Here is a 25,707-nt window from a genome sequence, read left to right on the forward strand (position 1 = left end):
CCCTCAACAGCATTTGTGGAGCATTTGAATGTCAGAAATGGGATGAAGTCACCTGAACTAATATTCAAGGTTGCGTATGCCACCTCTGGTCTGGTGGGATGGACATTTTGTCACAAAGCTTTCTTAGTAGCCTAGATATTAGTTTCTGGAAGCCATGTGTCAAAATCTTAATTTGCAAATGAAACAATAATCCTCGGTTATGTTAGTGAATTTTGCATAATGCAAAGTGGAATTGATATCACTAGAACAACCAGTACACAGTATTAAATAGATGATATTTTTAGCTAATGTAGAACTAATGTTGAACTACTGGGTGATGCAATGACTAGAGGCCCTTTTACTGAGCCTTTACAAGGTGCGATCATTTGTGCGGCACAGTTCTTTATTGTAGACCACATTTCCCATGTTTACCCAAGATTAGGTTTGGCCAATAATGATTTTATTGGCCGTACAAAAGATTCCATCAACCTACAAACTAGCATTCTCCCATTGGTTGGCTGATTGTTGGCCCTTTCACACAGCCCAATAATTGGGAACAAGTATTCCTAGGAATGCTTATTCAGAAAACAATAAGCCTGTGTAGTATCTGCCATGTATATGGATTCATTTAGCATATGCATGGAGAATATCTACAGCTGCATGCTTAAAAGGTATACATCAAGCATGTTGTGAACACAGCATTAAAGGGGTACTCCACCCCTAGACATCTAATGCCCTATCCAAAGGATAGGGGATAAAATGCCTGATTGCGGGGGTCCCGCCGCTGGGACACAACCCCACCATCTCTGCCCCCCTCCCCCAATCTGCCCCCCGGGTCGACCCTCTGAGATCAGACATCTTATCCCCTAAGATGTCCAAGGGCGGAGTACCCCTTTAATTCTGTGTTCACAGCATGCTTGGTGTATACCTTTAAAGCATGCAGTTGTAGATATTCTCCATGCATATGCTGAATGAATCCATATACATGGCAGATACTATTAAAACATTTTGGCATCTATCAGGCAGACATTTATTGGTATGCTTGTATACCTTCATCTTATTTTATCTTACATTACCCCCTTATGGACACATTTAGTGTGTACGCAGGGAACTTTTCCCAACATACAAACATAGTGGCAAAAGATGACAGGTTATGTCAATATGAAAAAGTTTAGTTCCAATATAGTATACTTTGCATACTCATAGTTCACCATTTTAAGATGTTATTTGACATCCAGAGACTGAAAACTGGTACAGAATGAATACAGCCAATGGTTACTACAAGTGTACCCAGTGTAGACAATCCTACATGAGCTGGATACATCAGCAGAAACACAAATCCCACAAATCCTGTTAGTTTTTATAAGGTATCATTGTATGTATACGCCTGAAATACAAGCTGTTTAGCTCACAAATCTTCGCCTATGAGAAGTATTGGGTCTGTACGTCTCCACGTCAGCCTCTGTATGGGAACAGGAATGTTTCTTTTCATTGACAGAACATAGAGATCTTAGATAATTGAGGCAAACAAAACACAAAGTGAGATATATCTAACCGTCATATGTTGAAGGCACTTGTGGTTCATGTTGATCTTGACGTGTAAGGACAGGTTATATGGTTATTAGACAATGTGAGGAACACGTCCGTGTCTTATGTCATTCTAACCAGGTCTAGTGAGATGTATATATGACACATATATCCAAAATGTATACTTCTAAGGCCATATTAGTACAAATATATGGCTCAGAAGTCGTATGGGGGAAGGGTCGATACCACCATCTGGCTACTCTCTCACACATAGAGACACTTACACTCACTGGGAGACATTTTCACACTTTCAAAATTCACTAACTTTGTGAACTTTCTGTTATGTACTTGAATATTTTGTAACCTTCTTTATGTTTTGTATGCTTTAAATATTCTCTCTTTTATCCTGCATTAAGGATTTTAAGTATTTTTTCTAGTGCTCACCCTTGCACATTTCTTATATGACAAATTGAGGCCTGCAGAATAATATTTAACAAATAAAAGGTTAACAATATTTCATTAAGTGCATATTCATATCTCAGACAATCTTCTAAAAATAGAAGTGCATGCCCATAGGTGGATCCCTGATCAGAACAGACATCCATGGCATATCCTGCAAAAATGGTAATAAAGGGTGATTCCGACAAAAATTATCAAGGATAGGGATAAGTGAGAGTCGCAGGGAGTCCGACAGCTGGGACTACTTTGTTTTGAATGGTGCGCTATATTAGTTATCTCCGACGGCTCCATAGACAGTGAATGGAGAAACCATGCATGTATCAACCCACCTGTGCCAAAAGAAGGGAGGGCACCATTCTGGAGAATTGGAGGGCCACAGTGATCACACTCCCTACCTTCTCACACTTGGATGTGGAAAGGGAATAAATTAAGTTAAGTTAAAACTTCAGATTTACATAGAACTAAAAACACAGCTGCAACTCGCTCAATCAGTGGTATTATCCAGGATTCACTATATCTTATTAAAATGCCTCTTTCTCCACTTATCATGCACTTTTTTCTGGTCCACTATTTTCTAAACTTATCATTCACTCAAACAAAACTGCTCAAATATATATCAGTTTATAGCTGTCCACAGAAGTCTATGTAGAGGGGAAAGGGAGAGTGACTGTGGAGAGACGAGTAAGGCCATGTTCACACGGCGGAAATTCCATGTGGACCTCTGCTTGGAATGTCAGCACAGAATTTCCGCTGCAGCAGAGTCCCATTGAATTCATGGTGGAAAAGCACACAGCCGTGTCCTCACAAAGAATGAACGTGTTCATTCTTTGTGCAGATTCTGCACGGAATGCATAACCGTCTATGAGACAGCGCATTCTGTGTGGTCCCAGGTGGCACCTGTTTGGTTATGGAATAAAGTTACCTTATTTTTTCTACATCTTTGAGCGCTGTTGCCACTTTTCTTTTGTATTAGAATTTTGTGCCTTGACCATATATATCTTTCCAAAATTGCAATAAAAAGCAAGTATTTATTTTTAACTATTGGCAGACTTGTTATACTGATATAAATTACTTACATTATTTATATTTTACAATGGTTTCTTCACAGAATTCTCAAGCAAGCATCTCAAGAACATCTGCAGAGCCCACAATTCTCCACTTTGGCAGCTCACAATACCAAAAACATGAGAAGTCACAAAAGGTGGAGCAACAGTATAAACCATCACCTATTAATAACCCCCAGTCCCATTATAGTGGATCTAACCATCCACACCACTCACAGCATCGCCCATCATATGGCTCTCTTTTAGAGAATGCTGTAAAGGAGTATACTCAAGCCAACTCTATACAAGAGGCAAAAAATGTAGGGTGGTCCCAGTACAAGCCCGCAGGGCCACTTTCATGCCACACACCAGAGCCACAGAAACAACAGTTTTTGGGCTTTTCTGAAATTGAAAATGTACCTCTAAAAACTGAATTAAAGGCGGCTGGAACCCAAACAGATGGAGAAATGTCCAAAAATGGGTCTGCCCCATGTGTACTATCACCCCAGGAATCTAATAATATAAAATCACAGGCTGAGCCCTTATTATCAGACACTAAACAACAAACTGTTCGAGATCCATCTTTATTGCGACCAGAATCTGAATGCAAAGCTTACACTCCACCAGAAACTACGAAAAGGGAACTCCAAAGGCCACAAACACCCTCCTCAAATTCCAGCAGTTCTCAGAAACCATATGCACATTCAGAGGAACCAAATCCTTATAATCGTAAGGAAGTACGAAAATCTAGTGCATCTGAGATCATCCGTAAGGACTCTACTGGTTTATCATCTAGTTGTTCACCATCTAAGACACCATCTAGGACTGAATCTTCAGTGTATGACAGTCCTGAATGGCAGCCTTCTAAAACTGAGGAATCACGAAAAGGAATGACTGAATTAAACTATAGCGAAGACACTTATGAAGAGAAAAATGTACAACAATCACATCCACCACCATCAAATTCTTCTCCAGAACAAGCAGACAGTGACCCAGAACCAAAATATCATCCAGGGGTGTCTCTGTATAAGCCTGCAGGTCCTCTTTCTTGCTACAGACGAGAGCCACAGAGTCAAATCCTTGTAGATTGGTATAGTGGCACTGAAACACCATTGTCAAAAGTTGTACTAAAACCAACAAGATCCATTATTGTCACCTCAGAATCTGCAAAACAAAATGATAGCAATGATTCACAAGATGTGGAAACACTAAAAGAGTCTAGGTCTCAGAATGATTGTCCAGCAGAAGATAGAAGTAGGCCTCATACTCCATCAGAACACTTGAAACCAGAAACTGCAGAGCGACAAGTGACTCCTGTAAAAACCTTTCAGAAAGATTATCCGAACTCTCCTTCACCAGAACACATTTTCTATGACTGGAAGGGATTAGACTTAGCAGATGCTTCTGAGGTTCTCCATAATGAATCCCTACACTATAAGACATCTAATGTCAATGATAATTCATCACTTTCAGATACTAAAACTGAAAAGCCACTGACTAAAGAAATTAGACACTTCCAGCACTATGACTATTCCCCTGCTGATAGCAATACTGCAGAATATGAAGAAGCCTGTGACACGGACATGTATCTCAACACCATGGGCAAACACGTAAAGGTATGCGCCACAGTGCTTTACTCATTGTCCAGAGTAAAAGAGGTATTATAATCTCAGACATTTAAGACTTATCCACACATATGTCATAAATGTCTTAAAAAATGTGGGTCCCACCTCTGGAACGTGCACTATTCTCTCTACTCCTGTCAGAATGTGGCAGCCAGAGGTGTTGGAGATTTCAGAAGAAGCTGGGTTTATGCTATTTCCACAACTCCCGTAGAACTGAAAGTAATTTACGGAAACAGCGTAGTACAGTGAGATTTGGTCTGTATTTTCGATAGTTGAAGGCCTAGATTGTGTTCTTCTTTAAGGGGAGGGGGTGGTTGAAACCACTAGGACTCCACAATCTCCAGAACAGAACCCTCTAAGGCTGCATTCACATCATGATTTCTCCAATTTCTCCATCCGACCTGAGTACACGATTTTTATAACTTAAAATCGTATGAAATCGTATATAAAGTCGGATCCATTGACCTCCATAAAAAAATCGGATCCATTACACACATCCAATTTGATCCGCATCTGATTTCACACGATTTTTGTTCAGGTCTGAAATCGTGGTCAATCCCGATTTCAAACCCAAACAAAAATCGTGTGAAATCGGATGCGGATCAAATCGTATATGTGTAATGGATCCGATTTTTTAATGGAGGTCAATGGATCCGACTTTATATACGATTTCATACGATTTTAAGTTATAAAAATCGTGTACTCAGGTCGGATGGAGAAATCGTGATGTGAATGCAGCCTAAGTTTTCATATAAATGGAGACATGATCTAGTATTCATTTATTGTCTATAGGACTGACTAAGATAACAGAATACAGCACTTGGCTATCTTTGGCAGACTCATAGGCAATTAATGGGGATAGGCAGGCATGGTGTATACTTGATCAACCCTCTATCCAAAAAGGAGATTTGAGAGTCCTGTCCTCAACATAGCGTTGGGTCGGGACAGCAGCCAACCAAATTCTCTAATATAGTAGTGTGTATTGAGCATGCACCCTCCACCACTCCTGAGGGGGAGACTTTAGAGCAATGAATGGATGTGGGCAACATGTGAGCAACACACATTAGCGTCATAGCGATACATATCTCCATAATTATAGGTGAGAGGTGGCTGGCAGTTGTGGGATGAACTGTGGCTGACAATTTTGGTGGTGATCAGTGGCTCACAATTATAGAATCCATGTGGCTTGACACTTGAGGATATGAGGTGTGAGGCACCTGCAGCTAGGCCCATATGGAGTCACCTGGCACTATGCACAAATTCTGTGAATGACAATTAAGTGAGGATCTTTGGCTTTGCAGCTTTGATAGCATTTGTGTGTCCATTTAGACACTTTTTAAATGGTATTGCATAAAATACCCTCCAACGCTATTAGGCATTGGAGGGTATTTTGTTTTTATTATATTGTTTTTTGTGCAAACATATGCTCACATATACCCCACATTTGTATTTTGGAGCAGTCTGAATTTTTTTTTCCTGTTATCTAAGGTTAACTTCACACGACCGTTTGCATCCAACAAGTTTTTTGAGCCGATCAGACCCTGAAATGGGTCGGATACAAACGGCTACTACTGGGTCCCGACGGACCCCTTCACTTGACCCGGTAATTGTACAGGATTTTAGCAGAGAGAAAAATAGAGCTTGCACTCTTTTTTCTTCGATAAACTCCCGTTCTTCTAGCCGGATTGCCGACAGCATTATGAATAGCAGAGTCTGACAGCAATGTGAACGAGGCCAAAGGAAATAAAAAAGGGTGGGGAGTGTTAAACAGAGGCTGGGCATGGTGTGAATAGAGTCTTCAGCAGTACAATAGAGCTGTCATCTGTCAAAGTGATAAGAAAGTTATTGTGATAACACATCCAAGCCTGCAGAGATGAGAACTGAGCCACCTAAAACAGGAAGGTTGTCTATAATGAAGAGTCTGGTTGCTTAGGCTATGTTCACACAGCAATGTCTGCATGGAGATTGCCCCTGAATGTGGAGTGCCAGTGCTAGGACTGCTCAGGAATCTCATAGACTGCAATGCATTCTGTGCGGAGTCTGCAGAAAAAATAGACATGTCTATTCTTTCTGCGTTCACGGAATTTGAATTTCCGTGCCAGTGTCTCCGGTGCAAAAATTCTACTATGTGAACAGCGCAGCAGAATCCCATTGAAATCAATAGGACTCTGCTGCTGCGGAATCTCTATGCAAAATTCCAATGTGGAATTCTGCACGGAAATTCTGCTGTGTAAACATAGCCTTAGAAGCAAAGTTTGAGCGTTCTTAGCCATCGTATGTCAAGTGTTAAGGGACAGTCTAAGGTACTTTCGTAGCCAGTGTAAACACTATAACACACTCCTCAACACCTGGAAGGAAAAGTCATGAAAAAATGGAAATCACAAGATCGATAGATATGTTAATTATATACATGTGATGAAAAAATGGAAACAAAATATTCAAAACATTTGTATTCATTCAGTATTGAGTGCCACCCGCAGAAATACATGCACTTACATGCCTTGGCATGCTATCAGTGAGGTCAGATCATCAAGATCCTCTGCTGACAGCTCCTTTTACAATTGCCAACCAGTAAGATCTTAGATGTGCTCAATGGAAGATGAGTCCGAAGATGCTGTATTCCATAGTAGCATGGTTAGCTCACTCAGGCTGCTCACTGTAGCACAAGCAACATGAGCCTTGGAACAGTCTTCTTGAAAAACAGCCCCTGGGACACATCAGAGAATGACCGTACCATTAGTTCTAAGACCACATCAATGTTATGCGGAGCTGTTATTGTTCCTGGAATGAAGACTAGAGGAGTCCAGCTACCATACATTATGCCACACCATAATCCCATTGTACTGGTGTGACGTTTTCTTGTGAAGGCCTTTTCATGGTGTTGCCCACCTTATCTCCAGGCCTATCTGGCATCTAAATGTCACTCGTCTGTGCAAGTGCATTCTCATAGTTTGTGTGGACACTGTTCAACGCCCTAGGTTGTGTATGTGATGCCCAACTCCACTCACAGTACAGAATGGATTACAAGGCGCCATTCTTCTAATCTAACAATCCCTCTGTGCATAGATTCACAGTGCACCTCTTGTTGTCATTACAGTTCGTTGTTAGTCTCCCAACCACTGGGACAAGAAAAGGGCTGACATCCTGGCCAACGTACGTAGCGATCTGCCGGAATGATAAATCAAGGTCTCTCAGTTCAAGGGTTCTATCTGATAACTGGCATGTAGGCCAACAGGAGGCATTGCACAATCACATCATATTCTGCTGACTTCATCCAATATCTGGGGTTTCATGTGGCTGAAAATATTTGCCTTTTATTCCATTTAATCATTTAAGACTGAAAAACACAGCAGACCATGCTTTTCAGTCCACACCAAAGCTTCTCATCTCTTGGAAATGATTGAATGTAATCACTAGCTGGCTAAACTTAGGCCACTGAATTGGGGACGGTGCCTTTCCGAGCACAGATACGTCTGCAGCCGATTATGACAGGTTGTCAACTTATCTGTGCTTCGAAGGCACAAATCATAATGTGAATGAGGCCTAATAAGTCATTTTCTGATTATATGTTCTTTTTAAACCTTAAAGGGGTTAAAGGGGTACTCCGGTACCAAATTTCTATGGTTAGGTAGCGTGTTTGTTGCTAGTTGAGCCTTTTTGTAATTTACATGTGTTAGATATATCCCCAGTCTATGTGATTTTTACTGACCTGCTTGCTGTGGTGGAAGTTCAGTAGTTTATTAGGCTGGCTGTTACGGTCGTCCACAATCAACGTCATGTTTATTAAGTGCTGTGGACAAATGGCAGCTCTGTGGTCGGCCCTTTCCCCTCCCATCTAATGAATATTCCCTGCTGTCACTTAGTGCTCTTTCCGTATTGGTTTGGCGTGTCGTTGTCTCTGTGCCTCTTTTTCGCTGTTCGCACCAATTGTCCTGTTTCCGCGGTGCATGCATTGTTTGGAGGTTTTGCTTTCATGACGCTGTTGTGGCTCATCCATTTAGGCTGATTTCGGTGTGCTGATGTCAACAGGAATGGCTCTTGATCGGTCAGGGTTTGTGCCAGTGGGTATGTGTGTTTGTGTTTCGGACGCTGATTGGTCAAACCGCCGGACCTCACAAACACAGACAACGCGACATCACAGCGGCACACACGTGTTCAGGAGGCAGACCATGGTAGTAAGCAGGGTGGGGAACGGGAGTGACAAAACCACAAAGTAGGCAGAACCTTTCCGCACAGAAAAAATGCTCGGCGGGATCACAAAATAAAGTGGGCACGACTTGAACAGAAAAAAACAGGCAGAGGCATGCTGGAACTAGTAGTTTACTGACCGCTTGCAAACCGGAAATTCACACTACACTACAAGCCCAGACAGGAAAGTAACAGGGACAGAAATAACAACTAAGAGTACACAAGACAGCAGACTGAAGATGAAACTCAACAGAAAATGTATGTATAAAAACCAGAAAAAACCCTTGGCCACCGGAGTACCCCTTTAAGTATTGTATCTGTATTCCGTAAGCTTAGCTGTGTTCCAGACTCCATCATCTTAAGTTTTTGGGACAGGGAGTGCCTGCAATTACATGCTAAGCTGTTATCCCATTCTCAGATACTTATCCTCATCCCTCTCTCAGGACCCTCCCTTTCCCATCCCATCACTGTGCAGTCATGAGCCTGAGTGAATCTACAACTGTAGGATGTAATACCGTGATCTTATATGTTCGTCAGGGACATGCCAGAGAAATCTTTCTTTACCTTTAATTATGGACAATTGGGTCCTCTTCTACATGTCCGACAATTTATTAAGACGTGTCAGATGATGTCTTCAGTGTCCTGATGGGTGTCTCTGGTTTGGTAGATAATCCCTAGTCATGTTTCAAGGCTCTTTGATGAGATTGGGCAGTGACATGCAGTACAAGGTATCTACCAATAGATGGCACTAGAGAGATGGTATTCTTCCTTCTCCTTCTGGTGGAGCTTGTTTGCATACTGTTTCCCAGAAAGCATTGCCTGTAAAAGTCCCTACACCAGGTTCTCATTAAGGACAATCAGTACCTTCCACAAACTGCTTTAAAAGAACCTCATCCAGCCATCTGGACCACTTCTAGACTGTATGCAATGTAGGGCTGGTTATCGATGGGTTTAGCTTCGGCGAAAAGGGGCATTGAACCTGGATCCTTGCAGGTGCCTTTTGGCTCGGAGGTGAAGGGTAAGGTTTGTTGGGGGGCCTCTCTCCGGTTGGAAAAGGGCTTAGCGATAGACCGCATCCTTTGTGCACTTTTTGTTAGTGTGACACATTTGCACTTTTTCTTGCACTTCAGGTGATGGAGAGCACGTTCCTCAGCTCTTTCATCTAGCAGATGTGGTGGGGGCCTTCTCTCAGGATCTAAACTTTTGGTCCAACTGACAGGACCCGACTAAGACAGGGGATGGATTTCAGACTAACTTCAAGTTTAAAAGCCAAAAGGCAATATTGTAGTATGAAAACTACTTTACAGTGCATTAAGGAGTTGAAAGAAAAGTATCAAAATGGCACAAAGAGTAAAGTAAATTTGGTGCAACAAGCACCACCACATCATGTATGCTAATATTTTGTGACAAATACTTACGAACAACTAGACTTGGTGCAATTTGGCCATGCTTGATGCATGCACCATTTTCTACTGATGGTGTAGCTGTCAGACAAACGCAGTATCTCCGGCCCTCCCATAGAGATACATGGAGGTGGTGTGTCGGCCACTGCCTCGTGGGGGCGGGGGGGAGGTCAACACACCCCAGGAATGGGGAAGAACCTGGGTGCCATGCAGGAGAACCCCGGGGCGGGGGGGGGGGGGGGATGTGTGGTTTGAGGTCCCCCCAGATAAATTTTCTTGCCTGATAGTTCTCTTTCATGTTTAAAAAGTAAATTAGAGGGATTGAAAAACAAACAGCAAAAAGACACAATAACGTACAATTGGAACAACTTATATAATAATAAATCAATGTTTCCCCCCCAAAAACTGAGCGCATGGTCCCGTTACCTACTGCTGCCGGCGGGGCTGGGATTCGCATCGGGGGACACGCCCACATGCGAATCACAGCCAGTCACTCACCTGGTGCTTCTCCTGCCCCTGCCTCTGCCTCTCTGCTCTAGCACACGTGTTCCCGTCCCCTGGGGCGCGAACATGCCAGAACTTTAAGATTTGAAGGGGCAGTGCGCCCATTAGTGAAGTAACTCCTGTGGCTCATTGATAGATTCCTCCACCTCCCACACTTCTCTGCCGGATCTTTGTTGCCCTAGTGCCCGAGAGAAAGCGTTCCTGAGAGTTACCTTGCCGTGTATCATACCCTTTGCTCTGTGACCTGACCTTGCTCCTTTGCCACCTGCCTACACACCACTTGCTACGTTCCTGACTATGCTACTGTGCCGCCAGCCCTGACTTTCTGCTATCCTGACCACGAGTTGTCTTATACTACCTGTGCCTCGAATCTCCTCAGCCACCTATGTGGTTGAGCCGTGCCAGGGGTAGCGACCTGGGTGCAAGTCCATCCCGCATTGCGGCAGGCTCTGGTGAAAACCAGCGGCTACTTAGACTCCACTCCCTGGTACGGTCCTAGTCATCTACCACACAGGTCCAGCGGATGCACTATCATCAGTGTTCCAGTCTACTGAAACGTGAGTGTTATGTAAACACATGTTTAAATTCCCAGAGTAAAAGCTAAGCTTAAATAAAGTTCCTAAAAATATATTACAAAAAACCCTTAAAGAGGACCTCTCATGATCTTGTTATATTTTATAATCCTCCCAGTTCACTGCCCCATCACAACAAACCACCCCCTGCCTTTATTTTTATTGTTTTTTAGTTTTCTACATAGATATTGCTCTGTATTTTCTGCTCAGCCTCAGATTCACAGACTGGGAAGGGACGTTCTCCAGCAGGCGTGACATCATCTGAAGCCATACAGGGGAGAACTTCCTCCCTCACTCTGCTACACACAGCCCAGAGCAGCTCAGTATGAGATGAGCTATGACTGGCTAAGGCTGCACACACACCCCTCAGCATTCCAGACTGTATTTCCTGATTTTGGACTTCTGCAAGGACAGCAGGAGTCCAAAGTCTGTGCAAGAGACAAAAAGTGATCAGAAATTCACATTTATCCCAAAAGTGTATCAATAACTAAATAAAACTACAGCGTACAATGCAAACAATAAGGCCTCGCACATCTCCAGTGAAAGAAAACAAAAGTTAAAAGGGTTAAGAATACAGTGTTACAAAGCAATTCCCCCCCCCCCCCCCCATTTTATGCAAAAATTATATATATATATATTTAGCTAAAATAAAGGTAAAGGTGGGTTTACAGTGCTGTTGTGATCCGTCCTGTCTGGGTCTGTTCAGTTTTTTTTCCCTTAGAGCTGAACGGCCCCAAAACAGGTCCCGATGGTCACATTAACTTAAAGCGCAACTGTCATGAGGTGTGGGGCATATAACCTAACCACAGTGTGTGTATGGGGTGTAAGATATATCTGCAGCCTTACTTTTATCCCTCTTATTATGGCTTTTATTAGCTCAAAAAACACTTTAATATGCAGCCACTGACAGTCTAATAGGCGTGGACAGGGGTTCGCTATGCCCCACAGCCGCCACGTCTATCCCTTCTATACCAGCACTGGGACCGCAGTGTGATTGACACACAGGTCCCAGCACATGCGCCCCCTTATCTTTCATTTCTAAGTGCCGACCGACATTACGAGGGATAAAACAAAGGCTGCAGACATATCTTACACACCATACACACACTGCGGTTAGGTTATATGCCCCAAATCTCATGACAGTTGTGCTTTAAAGGGGTACTCCAGTGGAAAACATTTTTTTTTTTTTAAATCAACTGGTGCCAGAAAGTTAAACAGATTTGTAAATTACTTCTATTAAAAAATATTAATCCTTCCAGTACTGCTGCTGTATGCTCCCCACGAAGTTGTATTTCTTTCTGGAATTCTTTTCTGTCTGACCACAGTGCTCTCTGCTGACACCTCTGTCTGTCTCAGGAACTGTCCAGAGTAGGAGCAAATCCCCATAGCAAACCTCTCCTGCTCTGGACAGTTCCTGATTAGGACAGAGGTGTCAGCAGAAAGCATGTGGTCAGGCAGAAAAGAACTCCAGAAAGAAATACAACTTCCTCTGTAGTATACAGCAGCTGATAACGTTTAGATCCCCAGCTCTGCCCGCCCCTGGATGTCCGGCAAGAGCGGGGGAAAGATAGTGGCGACGGTTACCAGCCGCTATGGAAGAGGGGGCTGGCGGTAGGTAGCGGGAGGACGAGTGGCAGCAGAATGCAGGCGGCGGAAACAGAGGCAGCAGTGAGGATGTGCTAAGTGATCTTCACTGCTGCCTTGTAGTTTCACAACTACAACTCCCAGCATGCCAGACAGCCCATGCTGGGAGTTGTAGTTTTGCAACATCTGGAGGGCTACAGTTTGGACACCACTGTATAGTGGTCTCCAAACTGCACTTCCAGATGTTGCAAATCTAAAACTCCCAGCATGCCCAGACTGTCCAGACATGCTGAGCGTTGTGGTTCGGCAACATCTGAAGGGCCAGATGTGTCAGAACTACAACTCCCAGCATGCTCAGACAGTCCAGGCATGCTGAGCATTGTGGTTCGGCAACATCTGAAGGGCCAGATGTTGCAGAACTACAACTCCCAGCATGCCCTTCGGTTGTCCGTGCATGCTGTGAGTTGTAGTTTTGCCACAACTGGTGGCACACTGGTTGGGAAACACTGCCTGTTTCCTACAACTCCCAGCATGCACTGACAGACCATGCATGCTGGGAGTTGTAGTTTTGCAACAGCTTGAGGTACACTGGTGCGGAAACACTGTGGTAGTCTGTTACCTAACTCAGTGTTTCCTAACCAGTGTGCCTCCAGCTGTTGCATAACTACAACTCCCAGCATGTATGGTCTGTCAGTGCATGCTGTGGGTTGTAGTTTTGCAACAGCTGAAGGTTTGCGCCCCCCCCCCCAAGTGAACCTGTAAACCCCCGCCCGTATGAATGTACCCTAAAAACACTACACTACACCTACACAAAATAAAGGGTGAAAAAACACTACATATACACACCCTAACACTGCCCCCCCCCCCCACCCCCCAAATAAAATGTAAAGCGTCTTGTACGGCACGGTTTCCAAAACGGACCCTCCAGCTGTTGCAATATAACTCCCAGTATTGCCGGACAGCCATTGACTGTCCAGGCATGCTGGGAGTGTTGCCATAGCTGGAGGCACCCTGTTTGGGGAACATTGACGTACAGTATTTTTGGTGGAGGAGGCTTGCATCCGGGTCCGTCCCATGCAAATCCCTTATTTAGTCCTCAAATGCACATGGCGCTCTCTCACTTCAGAGCCCTGTCGTATTTCAAGGCAACAGTTTAGGGCCACATGGGGTATCTCCGTACTCGGGGGAAATTGCCTAACAAATCTGGGGGGGCTTTTTCTCCTTTTACCCCTTATGAAAAGGAAAAGTTGGGGTCTACACCAGCATGTTAGTGTCAAAAAATAAAAAATTTTAGACTAAAATGCTGGTGTTGCCCTTTACTTTTCATTTTCACATGAGGAAAAAAGACCCCCAAAATTTGAAACACAATTTCTCCTGAGTACGGAAATACCCCATATGTGGACGTAAAATGATCTGCGGACGCACAACAAGGCTCAGGAGTGAGAGCGCACTATGTACATTTTAGGCCTAAATTAGTGATTTGCACAGGGGTGGCTGATTTTACAGCGGTTCTAACATAAAAGCAAAAAAAAAAAAAATATATATATATATAGTGAGCCTTAACACCCCACAGGTGTTTGACACATTTTTGTTAAAGTTGGATGGGAAAATGAAAAAAAAAAATTCACTAAAATGCTGGTGTTACCCTAAATTTTTCATTTTTACAAGTGAAAATAGGAAAAAAGCCCCCCAAAATTTGTAACCCCATATGTGGATGTAAACCACAGTAAACCACAGTGCTCTCTGCTGACCTCTGCTGTCCATTTTAGGAACTGTCCAGAGCAGCATATGTTTGCTATGGGGATTTTCTCCTGCTCTGGACAGTTCCTAAAATGGACAGCAGAGAGCACTGTGGTCATGACATCAGAGGAAATGCATTTCTTTTTTGGATTTCTCTTTAGTATACAGCTCCTAAAAAGTACTGGAAGGATTGAGATTTTTTTTTAATAGAAGTGATTTACAAATCTGTTTAACTTTCTGGCACCAGTTGATTTAAAAAAAAAAAAAGTTTTCCACGGGAGTACCCCTTTAAAGCGCCGTTCACATGTGTTGCAGGCTGCGATGTAGGTTCTATCATACCCGATGAGAAGGATAGAACCGTATGCAGCATAGGACGGAGCCTGGGACCTCCCAGTATAAGTCAGTGGGGTCTGTCGGGTGCGCTTTTGGGACTTCGAATTTCTGCTTCTATGATTCAAAACAGAAATAACAGCGCAAATGTGAACAGAGCCTAAAGAATGGATGAACCGAATTGAGCTAGAACTGTGCCGTTAAGCCAATGTTTTCCAAACAGTGTCCCTTCAGCTGTTGCAAAACTACAATTCCCAGCATGCCCGGACAGCCGAAGGCTGTCCGGGCATGCTGGGAGTTGTAGTTTTGCAACAGCTGGAGGGACACTGTTTGGAAAACACTGCATTAAAGGGGTACTCCACTGAAAAACTTTTTTTTCCTTTTAAATCAACTGGTGTCAGAAAGTTAAACAGATTTGTAAATTACTTTAAAAATCTTAATCCTTTCAGTACTTATCAGCTGCAGTATACTACAGAGGAAATTCTTTTTTTGATTCTTGGAATCAGAATAAATGGTAAAAGCATCCCAGAGTTATTAATGCTTAAAGTGACAGTGGGCAAAATTGCAAAAAAAAAAAAAAGGTCTGAGTCCTTAAAGGGGTATTCCGAGCAAAAACATCTTAACCCCTATCGAAAGGATAGGGAATAAGATGTATGATCACGGGGGGGGGGCACGCCACGCCGCTGGGACCCCCACAATCTCCCTGGAGCAGCCCGCATTCTATACGTAGCTGCGTCTGAAGTTTCGGAAACCTCCAGGCTTCCCAGACGGGGACGTGACGTGACATCACGCCCCCTCCATTCATGTGTATGGGAGTGGGCGTTGCGGCCGTTACGCCCCCTCCCATAGAAATGAATGGAGGTGGTGCGGCGTGACGTCCCCGTCTCGGAAGCCCGGAGGTTTCTGAAACTTCAGACGCAGCTACGCATAGAATGTGGGCTGCTGCAGGGAGATCGCGGGGGTCCCAGTGGCGGACCCCCCGCGGTCAGACATCTTATTCCCTATCCTTTCGATAGGGGATAAGATGTTTTTGCCCGGAATACCCCTTTAAGGTGAAAATGGGCTGGGTCCTTAAGGGGTTAAACAGAGCATAAAACAAAGCTCCCTCTTTACAGAGCAGTGTTTACCAACCAGGGTGCCTCCAGCTGTTGCAAAACTACAACTCCCAGCATGCCTGGACAACCGAGAGAGGTTCACTCTGAGCCTATACTTGTCAATACACCCCATCCTGTCTAGTGTCACTTAAAATGTCCCCAAAGTTAAAGGGGTTACATATATATAAGGTTTTTTTTTTGTTTGTTTTTTACCCCGGGTTGGATATATGAAGACAGGGCGCACTACAACTCCCAGCATCTCCTACCAGACAAGGCTAGGAAGCCATAGTGTTTGATGGTGTGTTGTTTATTAGGCTTTGCTGTGAAGCTGTGTCCTGTCTGTGGCCTGCTGGGAGGTGTAGTTCCTGTCCAGTTTGTGTCACACACACACACAGCAGAAGCTCCGGCACAGTGTGTTAGTTCCTGTGGTGTCACCGTACACTTCCTATGAGGCCGCCCTCCTCCCCTCCCTGTTGGTTCCTCCTTCCTCGTTGGGGTAGTTTTCCTGTCCCCTCCCAGGAAGTTTGTGAAAAAAAAAAAAGATTAAAAAAAAACTATAGGAAACACAAGGGAAAAGGTTACAAGGAATAAGAAGTTGGAGACTTTTGAGCGACTTTTCTGAGGAGCCGTAAGAAGAGGCGGGGGCCGTGCGGAGCGCAGGAAGTGACCGGGAGACATGACGGTGAGACGGGCACAGGGTGCAGCACCGGGCGGGATGGGGGCGGTCACCGGCTCAGATACCGCGGAGCCTCATACACTGTCATTGTAGCTGCTCGTGGAAAGTTTGATAACTTTTTATTGGTGGCCCTTTGCGCTCCTGGGAAAGCTGAGTGACCTGTCTGTTGCTAAAGGTGGCTGCCTAGTCATGTGGAAGATGCTGTGTGTGTATGACATTGCTATTCAGAGCACTGGGAAAGCTGGGTGACCCGTCTGCTCCTATAAGTGACTGCCCGGTCCTATGGAAGATGCTGTATGTGTATGACTTTGCTGTTCAGGGTCTGGGAAAAGCAGGGTGACCTGTCTGCTTCTATTGTTGGTTGCCCAGTCCTATGGAACTTGCTGTATGTGTATGACATTGATATTCAGAGCACTGGGAAAGCTGGCTGACCTGACTGCCCAGTCCTATAGATGATGCTGTCTATGTATGACATTACTATTTTGGGCACTGGGAAAGCTGGGTGACCTGTCTGCTCCTATAGGCGACTGCCTAGTCTAATGGAATATGCTGTTATGTCTATGACATTGTTATTCAGTGCTCTAGGAAAACTGGGTGACCTGCCTAGTCCTGTGGAAGATGCTGTATGACATTGCAATTTAGGCCACTGGGAAAGCTGGGTGACCTGTCTGCTGCTATAGGAGGCTGCCCAGTCCTATGAAACATGATGAATGACATTTTTTATTCAGGTCAATGGGAAGGAAAGCCGGGTGACCTTTCTATGCCTATAGGTGGCTGGCCAGTCCTATAAAAGATGCCTTATGTTTATGACATTGCAATTTAGGGTACTAGGAAAGCTGGGTGACCTGTCTGCTCTTATAGGTTGTTGCCTAGTCTTATGGAAGATGCTGTATGTGTATGACATTGCTATTTAGGGTACTAGGAAAGCTGGGTGACCTGTCTAATTCTATTGGTGGATGCCTAGTCCTATGGAAGATGCTGTATGACATTGCTATTCAGGGCACTGGGAAAGCAGGGTGACAAGTCTACTGCTATAGGTTGCTGCCTAGTCCTATTGCAGATGCTGTTTGATGTTGCCATTCAGGGCACTGGGAAACATGGCTGGCACACCCTGGCCTGTATGTTGTCACCCAGCTTTTCTAAGGTGCCGTTCACATGTGTTGCAGGCTGCGATGTAGGTTCCATCATACTGGATGAGAAGGATAGAACCGTATGCAGCATAGGACGGAGCCTGGCGTTAGAACTGTGCCGTGAAGCCGATGTTTTCCAAACAGTGACCCTTCAGCTGTTGCAAAACTACAATTCCCAGCATGACCGGACAGCCGAAGGCTGTCCGGGCATGCTGGGAGTTGTAGTTTTGCAACAGCTGGAGGGACACTGTTTGGAAAACACTGCATTAAAGGGGTACTCCACGGAAAAACGTTTTCTTTTAAATCAACTGGTGCCAGAAAGTTAAACAGATTTAAATTACTTCTATTTAAAAATCTTAATCCTTCCAGTACTTATCAGCTGCTGTATACTACAGAGGAAATTCTTTTCTTTTTAAATGTCCTTTCTGTCTGACCACGGTGCTCTGTGCTGACACCTCTGTCCAGAGTAGGAGCCAATCCCCATAGCAAACCTCTCCTGCTATGGACAGAGGTGTCAGCAGAGAGCACTGTGGTCAGACAGAAAAGAAATTCAAAAAGAAAAGAACTTCCTATGGAGCATACATCAGCTGATAAGTACTGGAAGGATTAAGATTTTTAAATTAGAAGTAATTTACAAATCTGTTTAGGTTTCTGGCACCAGTTGATTTAATAGAAAAACGTTTTTCAGTGGAGTACCCCTTTATTGCAGTGTTTTCCCAACAGTGTCCCTCCAGCTGTTGCAAAACTACAACTCCCAGCATGCCCGGACAGCGTAAATGTTTTCCAGTGGAGTACCCTATAGAGAAAAAAGGATAGGGGGGAAATATATGCGTCCCTTAATATGGGAGACCCAGGTGACCCCTGTGAGACGTCATCAGAGCCTTTACGTGTTTTCTGTCGCGTGGGGCGGAGCTCTTTAGGGGGAAGACGCTAGATGTGACACTACATAAAAACCAATACATGGTCACACTGTCGTGTTGTTTATAGAGCAGGATTCTCCGACCTCTTCCGCTTCAGTGGTTATGAAACCACAACAACTCCCATCATCCTGGGAATTCGCAGCCGTGGGTAATTCCCAGGCTGCACATCGCCCCCTGGAGGACGATATAAACCTCTGCCATATCATGCGCCGGCACTGACTGCATACACGTTGTCCAATATCATGATCTTGTAAAATGATTTTGATTAGATTTTGTTCTTTTTATTTATTTTATTTTATATAATTTTTTTTATTTATTTATTTTTTATATAATTTTTATTTATTTATTTGTTTTTTATTTACTCCAAGCATCTCAGGAACAGGACGTCCCCTTGTCCTTATGACCAGTCAGGGCCTCACGACGTCATAGAGGGTCCTGAGCAGGAAGTCATCAGGTGGTGGCTACTTCCCCTGCTGTACCGGCTCGGGCGCTGCCATAGGGTTGTCTGGGTTGTCACTTTTTGGGAGCAGTTTAGGTTATGAAGAATTCTTTAATTTTTTTCAGCCTAAGGGTAGGTTCACACGGGCGTTTTTTTTTTTTTAGCGGGTTTTCCGCTGCGTATTTGAAAGGGGGCGGGCTCTTCTCGGCTGTCCGCAGCAGATTTTCCGCGGCGGAATTTACGCTCCAAGTCCCATTGAAGTAAAAAAAATCCGCCCATGTGAACCTACCCTTACAATGGAACTCTTTATAGGAAGTGTTCTGTACATGTGAACGAGTTAATTGTGTCTCCGCTGCGTCAATAGTTGGGGGTCCTGGTGCTGCTAGAATAAAAAGATATTGCATTCTGCTGTGCCCCTTGGGTTTATGTCAGAATTTTTGGGGATAGACCAGGCTAGCCGTATACTGTCTATATACTCTGTGTAGAGCTGAAACGTCTGGCGAGGAATCGGATTTCGGCAGACGATTGCACCTGTTCAATTTTATGACGAAATCCGCCAAATTGTGATTAAAGATAATTTCCGCCCAGCTCGTGACATCACGGCCACACACCCTCAATGCAAGTCTATGGGAGGGGGCGTGACTGTCGTCACGCCCCCTCCCATAGACTTGCATTGAGGGTGTGTGGCCGTGATGTCACCAACCTCCGGCGCTGCACCCGACGCTCTAAACAAATGCCGGGTGCAGCAGGGAGATTGCAGGGGTCCCCAGCGGTGGGACGTTCGCCATCAGACATCTTATCCCTTAGGGGCGGAGTACCCCATTAAATTTGGATGAGAGGTGATGATGACAGATCTCTGAGCTCTTGTGGGGTTGTCACTCACCTTCTTGCTTTCGGGGGGAGTATGGTGGGACCAGGGCTGGATGGGATTAGAGTTCTTACTTTTTGCACTGTTGTGATATCCAAGAAGGGCCCTTTTTTATGCTCCTCAGAAGTATTGAGACGCAGTTTAGGGCGCGTTCACATCACGATCATCAGCCTTCTATTCCACACATATGCAGACAAAATCTGCTGCATGGAGGGCCCCATGGACTTAGATGGCCCGAATGTAGTCAGCTAGTGGTTACATTCAGGTCATTTTCTGACTGTAAACGTGTTTGGTCATACGTCAGACCAAAATGCCAATAAGTCCAGAAAGTTCAGTGCCGGAAAACTTATCCCCTATCCTAAGGATAAGTATCAGATCGCAGGGGGTCCGACCGCTGGGGACCCCGCGATCTCCTGTACTGGGGCCGCGGCTTGCTGGCCAGATAGTGGGTGTCGACCACCGCACGCAGCGACAGCTGACACCCCCCCTCAATACATCGTTATGGCAGAACCGGAGCGCTGCCTTCGGCAATCTCCAGCTCTGCCATAGCGATGTATTGAGGGGGCGTGTCAGCCGCCAGCTAGCCAGGACCCCGTACAGGAGATCGCGGGGGGCCCCAGCGGTCGGACCCCCCCCCCGTGATCTGAAACTTATCCCCTATCCTTGGGATAGGGGATACGTTTTTCATCACTGGACTACTTTTAAAGGGTTACTCCACCCCACAGCCGTCACGCCGCCTCCTATAGACATGAATGTAGAGGGCGTCACATCATGACCATGGCCGCCCAAACCTGGACTGTTCAGAACGCTGGGGTGCCGGGTGGGAGATCTCGGGGAATCCCAGTGGCCAGACACCCTACGATCAGACATCTTATCCCCTATACTTTCTGTAGTTTTCTTTCCAGTGCTATGTGAGTCCATGATGCTGGAATTATTTATTGGCACAAAATCTTGCACCTTCTTATTATGCTTTTATGAATCCGATGTTATGTCCATGTTTATAATCGTGTTTTTAAAGAACTTCCTTTTGTTTTGTGACTACAGCGCCTATGCAGACTATGCGTCTCTATCTGGTCCCATTAGTTTTATTCACAGCAGGTAAACGCCAACAGCAAAGGCTGCTAATAAAGTGGATGAGACACGATAGGGGAGATTTATCAAATCCTGTCCAGAGGAAAAGTTGCTGAGTTGCCCATAGCAACCAATCAGATCGCTTTGATTTTGCATAGGTCCTTTTAAAAATGAAAGAAGCGATCTGATTGGTTGCTATGGGCAACTCAGCAACTTTTCCTCTGGACAGGATTTGATAAATCTCCCCCGATGAGTGCCGCAGCATTCCTTCTTCGGTCATGAATCATGTTTGGGCTATTGCTGTGAAGCTGGTAAGCGCACCGCCGTGTCCAAGGGCTGAGTCCGTTCTGAAGTTAATAGATAATCAAACCTCCCTGAGAGTCAGAGCCATGCCAGCTGGATAAACTTATGGTGAGCGATTTTACCTTTATTATTATTTTTTCCATCTCCTTTGTGCCAAAGTACACGTGGTAAGTCAGGCTGGGTTCACACCAAGTTTTTGCAATACAATTCCCGTATACATTTTCAATTTGAAAACCGTATTCATTGACTCTCCATTGAAAACCGTATGCCAAAAGATGCATCAGGTTGTGTCCATTTTCCATCCTGTACGGTTTTGTCAGTTTTTTCCCGTACCCAAAACCGTAGCCTACCATGGTATTTGGTCCGAGTGAAAAACTGTATTGAAATGTATAAATTTATTTTTTATTTTTTTTACTTGGGAGTCAATGGGAACTGTATGTGTGCACAGTTCCATCCGGTTTTCACCATACGGTTTTTGACTTTGCACTGTTTTTTTTCTTGGAATTTCTATCAAACAAGTGAAACTTTATTCATAATGGAGTGAAAAGTTAAAAACGTATGTGTTTTTTTCTTAAATAAACAGATGCAACCGGACATCATTTTTCAAACCGTATACAGTTTTTAACCGTATATGGATTCAAATTTGTATACACATTTTGATACAGTTTTGTCAGGTTTTGAGTAGGGATCGACCGATTATCGGTTTGGCCGATATTATCGATTTTGGACATTATCGGTATCTGCAATTACATTGCCAATATGCCGATAATGCCCTGCCCCCCGGCCAGAGACGACCATCGCCGCCGCTGCCCCATTGCCTCCCCCCATCCTCTGCCCACATGCTGCTGCTGCCCCATCGCCTCCCCCCATCCTCTGCCCACATACCGCCGCTGCCCCATCGCCTCCCCCCCATCGCCGGTGTTATAATTACCTGTTCCCGGGGTCTGCGCTACTTCTGGCTGTTGCTGTGCGCTGCGCAATGATGAGTGACGTCCCCAACGCGACATCACCGTCAGTGCGCACAGTGACAGCGCATGATGCCGACGGAGCCAGAAGTATCACGGACCCCGGGAACAGGTAATTATAACACCGGGGATGGGGGGAGGCGATTGGGCGGCGGCAGTATGTGGGCAGAGGATGAGGGGGAGGTGATGGGGCAGCTGTGGTGGTTAGACTCAGGACCCCCGGACAGGTAGGGGGGGGAGAAGCGGGCGGTGGCGGTCTCTGGCCCGGCAAAAGCCGCTGCAGTTCATTGATTTAAAGCGCCCGCTGAAATAGCTGATAACTTATACCGGAATATCAGTATAAGTTATTGGCTATCGGCCTGAAAGGTGACAGATTATCGGTATCGGTCGATCCCTAGTTTTGAGGAATCCGTTTTTTTTTTAATCAAAAACCTGATTTGGGAACTGTATTGCAAAAACGTGGTGTGAACCCAGCCTTAGTTACAAGAATCCGACAGATGTGAGGAATGCGACTGCAGGATCAGAGTACGGCACGGAATTGGTTGTCTGTTACCATGGAGACACATAAACTGCATAGGAGCTTTAGACACAAAACCAGAGGACAGCGTTTCCCAACCAGGGTGCCTCCAGCTGTTGCAAAACTACAACTCCCAGCCTGCCCGGGCAGCCGAAGGCTGCCCGGGTAGGCTGGGAGTTGTAGTTTTGCAACAGCTGGAGGCACCCTGGTTGGGAAACGCTGTGTAGGAATGACCAATCTCCAATTGCCATACGTTCTTATCCTCCCTGACACAATGCCCTGCACATTACTTCTAGGGTTATGTAATACTAGTATTTCCAGGCTCCGGCTGTATATTGCACAATAATATACTGTACATCTGTCATTCATGCTTTTCACCTGCTTATTTCAGTTTTACTATGTTTGCCCATCCCGTGTGTATTATGTGCGCTGTCCCCTCAGGCGCCTTGTATTTGGGTGTCACCTGTCTCTCTGTATTGGTCTTTTTTTTACTCTTTTCTTCTTTTCTCTACAGATGTTTCTTTCTGAATCAGGCTTGTCGTGTACAAGGTGTATGTGAGCGCTGTGTTCTATAGTGTGTGATGTGGTTTATTGTTATGTTCCTATTGCTTGTGTTCCGGTCATGGCCTTCTCTCCTATAGATGCCTGCTCAGAATTTACTAACCCTGATCTGTGAGTGTTGTGCTGGACTCAAAAATAATACATTTTAACATGGACTATGGTCATCAAAGCGAACTGGTCATAGCGTGACGGTCACAGAAAACAAATTCTTCTATATTTTACTCATGCAGATGCTTTACATGCCTTTTTATGTGTCTAGCCTCTGTATTTGGCTCACAAATCTACCTGTTCTGCTGCTCGTTCATTCTGACATCTACTCCTCGGGAAGGGGTGTGTCAGAGGCAAGCACTGAGCCTGCCCTCACTCACCATGCATTAACTTCTTCCCTGAGTCTGCTGTGCTGTGCTGGGTCTCTTCATCCAATCACTCCAGGCAGCTCTGTTACTCCTTTTTGTTTTCACGCTGCAGTCTGATAGGACAGGAGTGAGCACAGAGGAGTCTTAGTCCTGCCCTCACTTCCTGGACTTTGTCCCTGCCTGTGCTTCAGCTGGGACAAACATAGGAAAGATGATGCTGCAGCAGGACAGGATTATGTTCTTGATGGTATGGGGACCCCTAGTGGTGTGTTTTTGTTTTTTTTATTTTAATTTTTTTAATTTTTTTTTAATAAGCCAAGATTTCTATAGAGTAGAAAACATTCCTTATTAAGTATATTAGAAAGGACAAGAAGTACAACATATATAAAAAGTTTTTCATTCTGACAGCGCCCATTTAAGTCTACAAAGGACTTTTTTTTTACTTTTTTATTTTTTGACTCTTTGTTGATTCTATTCTCAGGATAAACCATTAATACCTTAGTGTGGTCCAACATCCGACACTCCACTGATAAGCTGTTTTGGCAGAGTTGCAGCACCTAAATGTACAGTAAACAAAGTCTGAAGCAGACAGCGCCACACATCGTATAGTGGCCGTCCTGGTATTTCTGCAGTTCAGGTCCCAATACCCAGCACAGTCACTACACACTGTATAGAGAGCTCTGCCGGCACTACACACTGTATAGAGAGCTCTGCCGTCACTACACACTGTATAGAGAGCTCTGCCGTCACTACACACTGTATAGAGAGCTCTGCCGGCACTAGACACTGTATGGAGAGCTCTGCCGTCACTACACACTGTATAGAGAGCTCTGCCGGCACTACACACTGTATAGAGAGCTCTGCCGTCACTACACACTGTATAGAGAGCTCTGCCGTCACTACACACTGTATAGAGAGCTCTGCCGTCACTACACACTGTATAGAGAGCTCTGCCCTCACTACACACTGTATAGAGAGCTCTGCCGTCACTACACACTGTATAGAGAGCTCTGCCGTCACTACACACAGTATAGAGAGCTCTGCCGTCACTACACACTGTATAGAGCTCTGCCGTCACTACACACTGTATAGAGAGCTCTGCCGTCACTACACACTGTATGGAGAGCTTTGCCGTCACTACACACTGTATAGAGAGCTCTGCCGTCACTACACACTGTATAGACAGCTCTGCCGTCACTACACACTGTATAGAGAGCTCTGCCGTCACTACACACTGTATAGAGAGCTCTGCCGTCACTACACACTGTATAGAGAGCTCTGCCGTCACTACACACTGTATAGAGAGCTCTGCCGTCACTACACACTGTATAGAGAGCTCTGCCGTCACTACACACTGTATAGAGAGCTCTGCCGTCACTACACACTGTATAGAGAGCTCTGCCGTCACTACACACTGTATAGAGAGCTCTGCCGTCACTACACACTGTATAGAGAGCTCTGCCGTCACTACACACTGTATAGAGAGCTCTGCCGTCACTACACACTGTATAGAGAGCTCTGCCGTCACTACACACTGTATAGAGAGCTCTGCCGTCACTACACACTGTATAGAGAGCTCTGCCGTCACTACACACTGTATAGAGAGCTCTGCCGTCACTACACACTGTATAGAGAGCTCTGCCGTCACTACACACTGTATAGAGAGCTCTGCCGTCACTACACACTGTATAGAGAGCTCTGCCGTCACTACACACTGTATAGAGAGCTCTGCCGTCACTACACACAGTATAGAGAGCTCTGCCGTCACTACACACTGTATAGAGCTCTGCCGTCACTACACACTGTATAGAGAGCTCTGCCGTCACTACACACTGTATGGAGAGCTTTGCCGT

The 25,707-nt window shown here is 45.0% G+C and overlaps 1 protein-coding gene across 4 annotated transcripts in view; it reads left to right on the top strand.

Annotated features, from left to right (window-relative positions):
• TRIOBP (TRIO and F-actin binding protein) overlaps positions 1-25,707 on the top strand; it is a 117,773-nt gene that overhangs the window by 38,776 nt on the left and 53,290 nt on the right. For all 4 annotated transcript variants that reach the window (XM_056523914.1, XM_056523915.1, XM_056523916.1 and 1 more), the window contains one exon: positions 3,074-4,624. In XM_056523914.1, coding sequence (XP_056379889.1) covers positions 3,074-4,624 — 1,551 coding nt within the window. The remainder of the gene's footprint in view (positions 1-3,073; positions 4,625-25,707) is intronic.

This window comes from Hyla sarda, chromosome 6 (assembly GCF_029499605.1).
Source record: "Hyla sarda isolate aHylSar1 chromosome 6, aHylSar1.hap1, whole genome shotgun sequence".
Taxonomy (NCBI): domain Eukaryota; kingdom Metazoa; phylum Chordata; class Amphibia; order Anura; family Hylidae; genus Hyla; species Hyla sarda.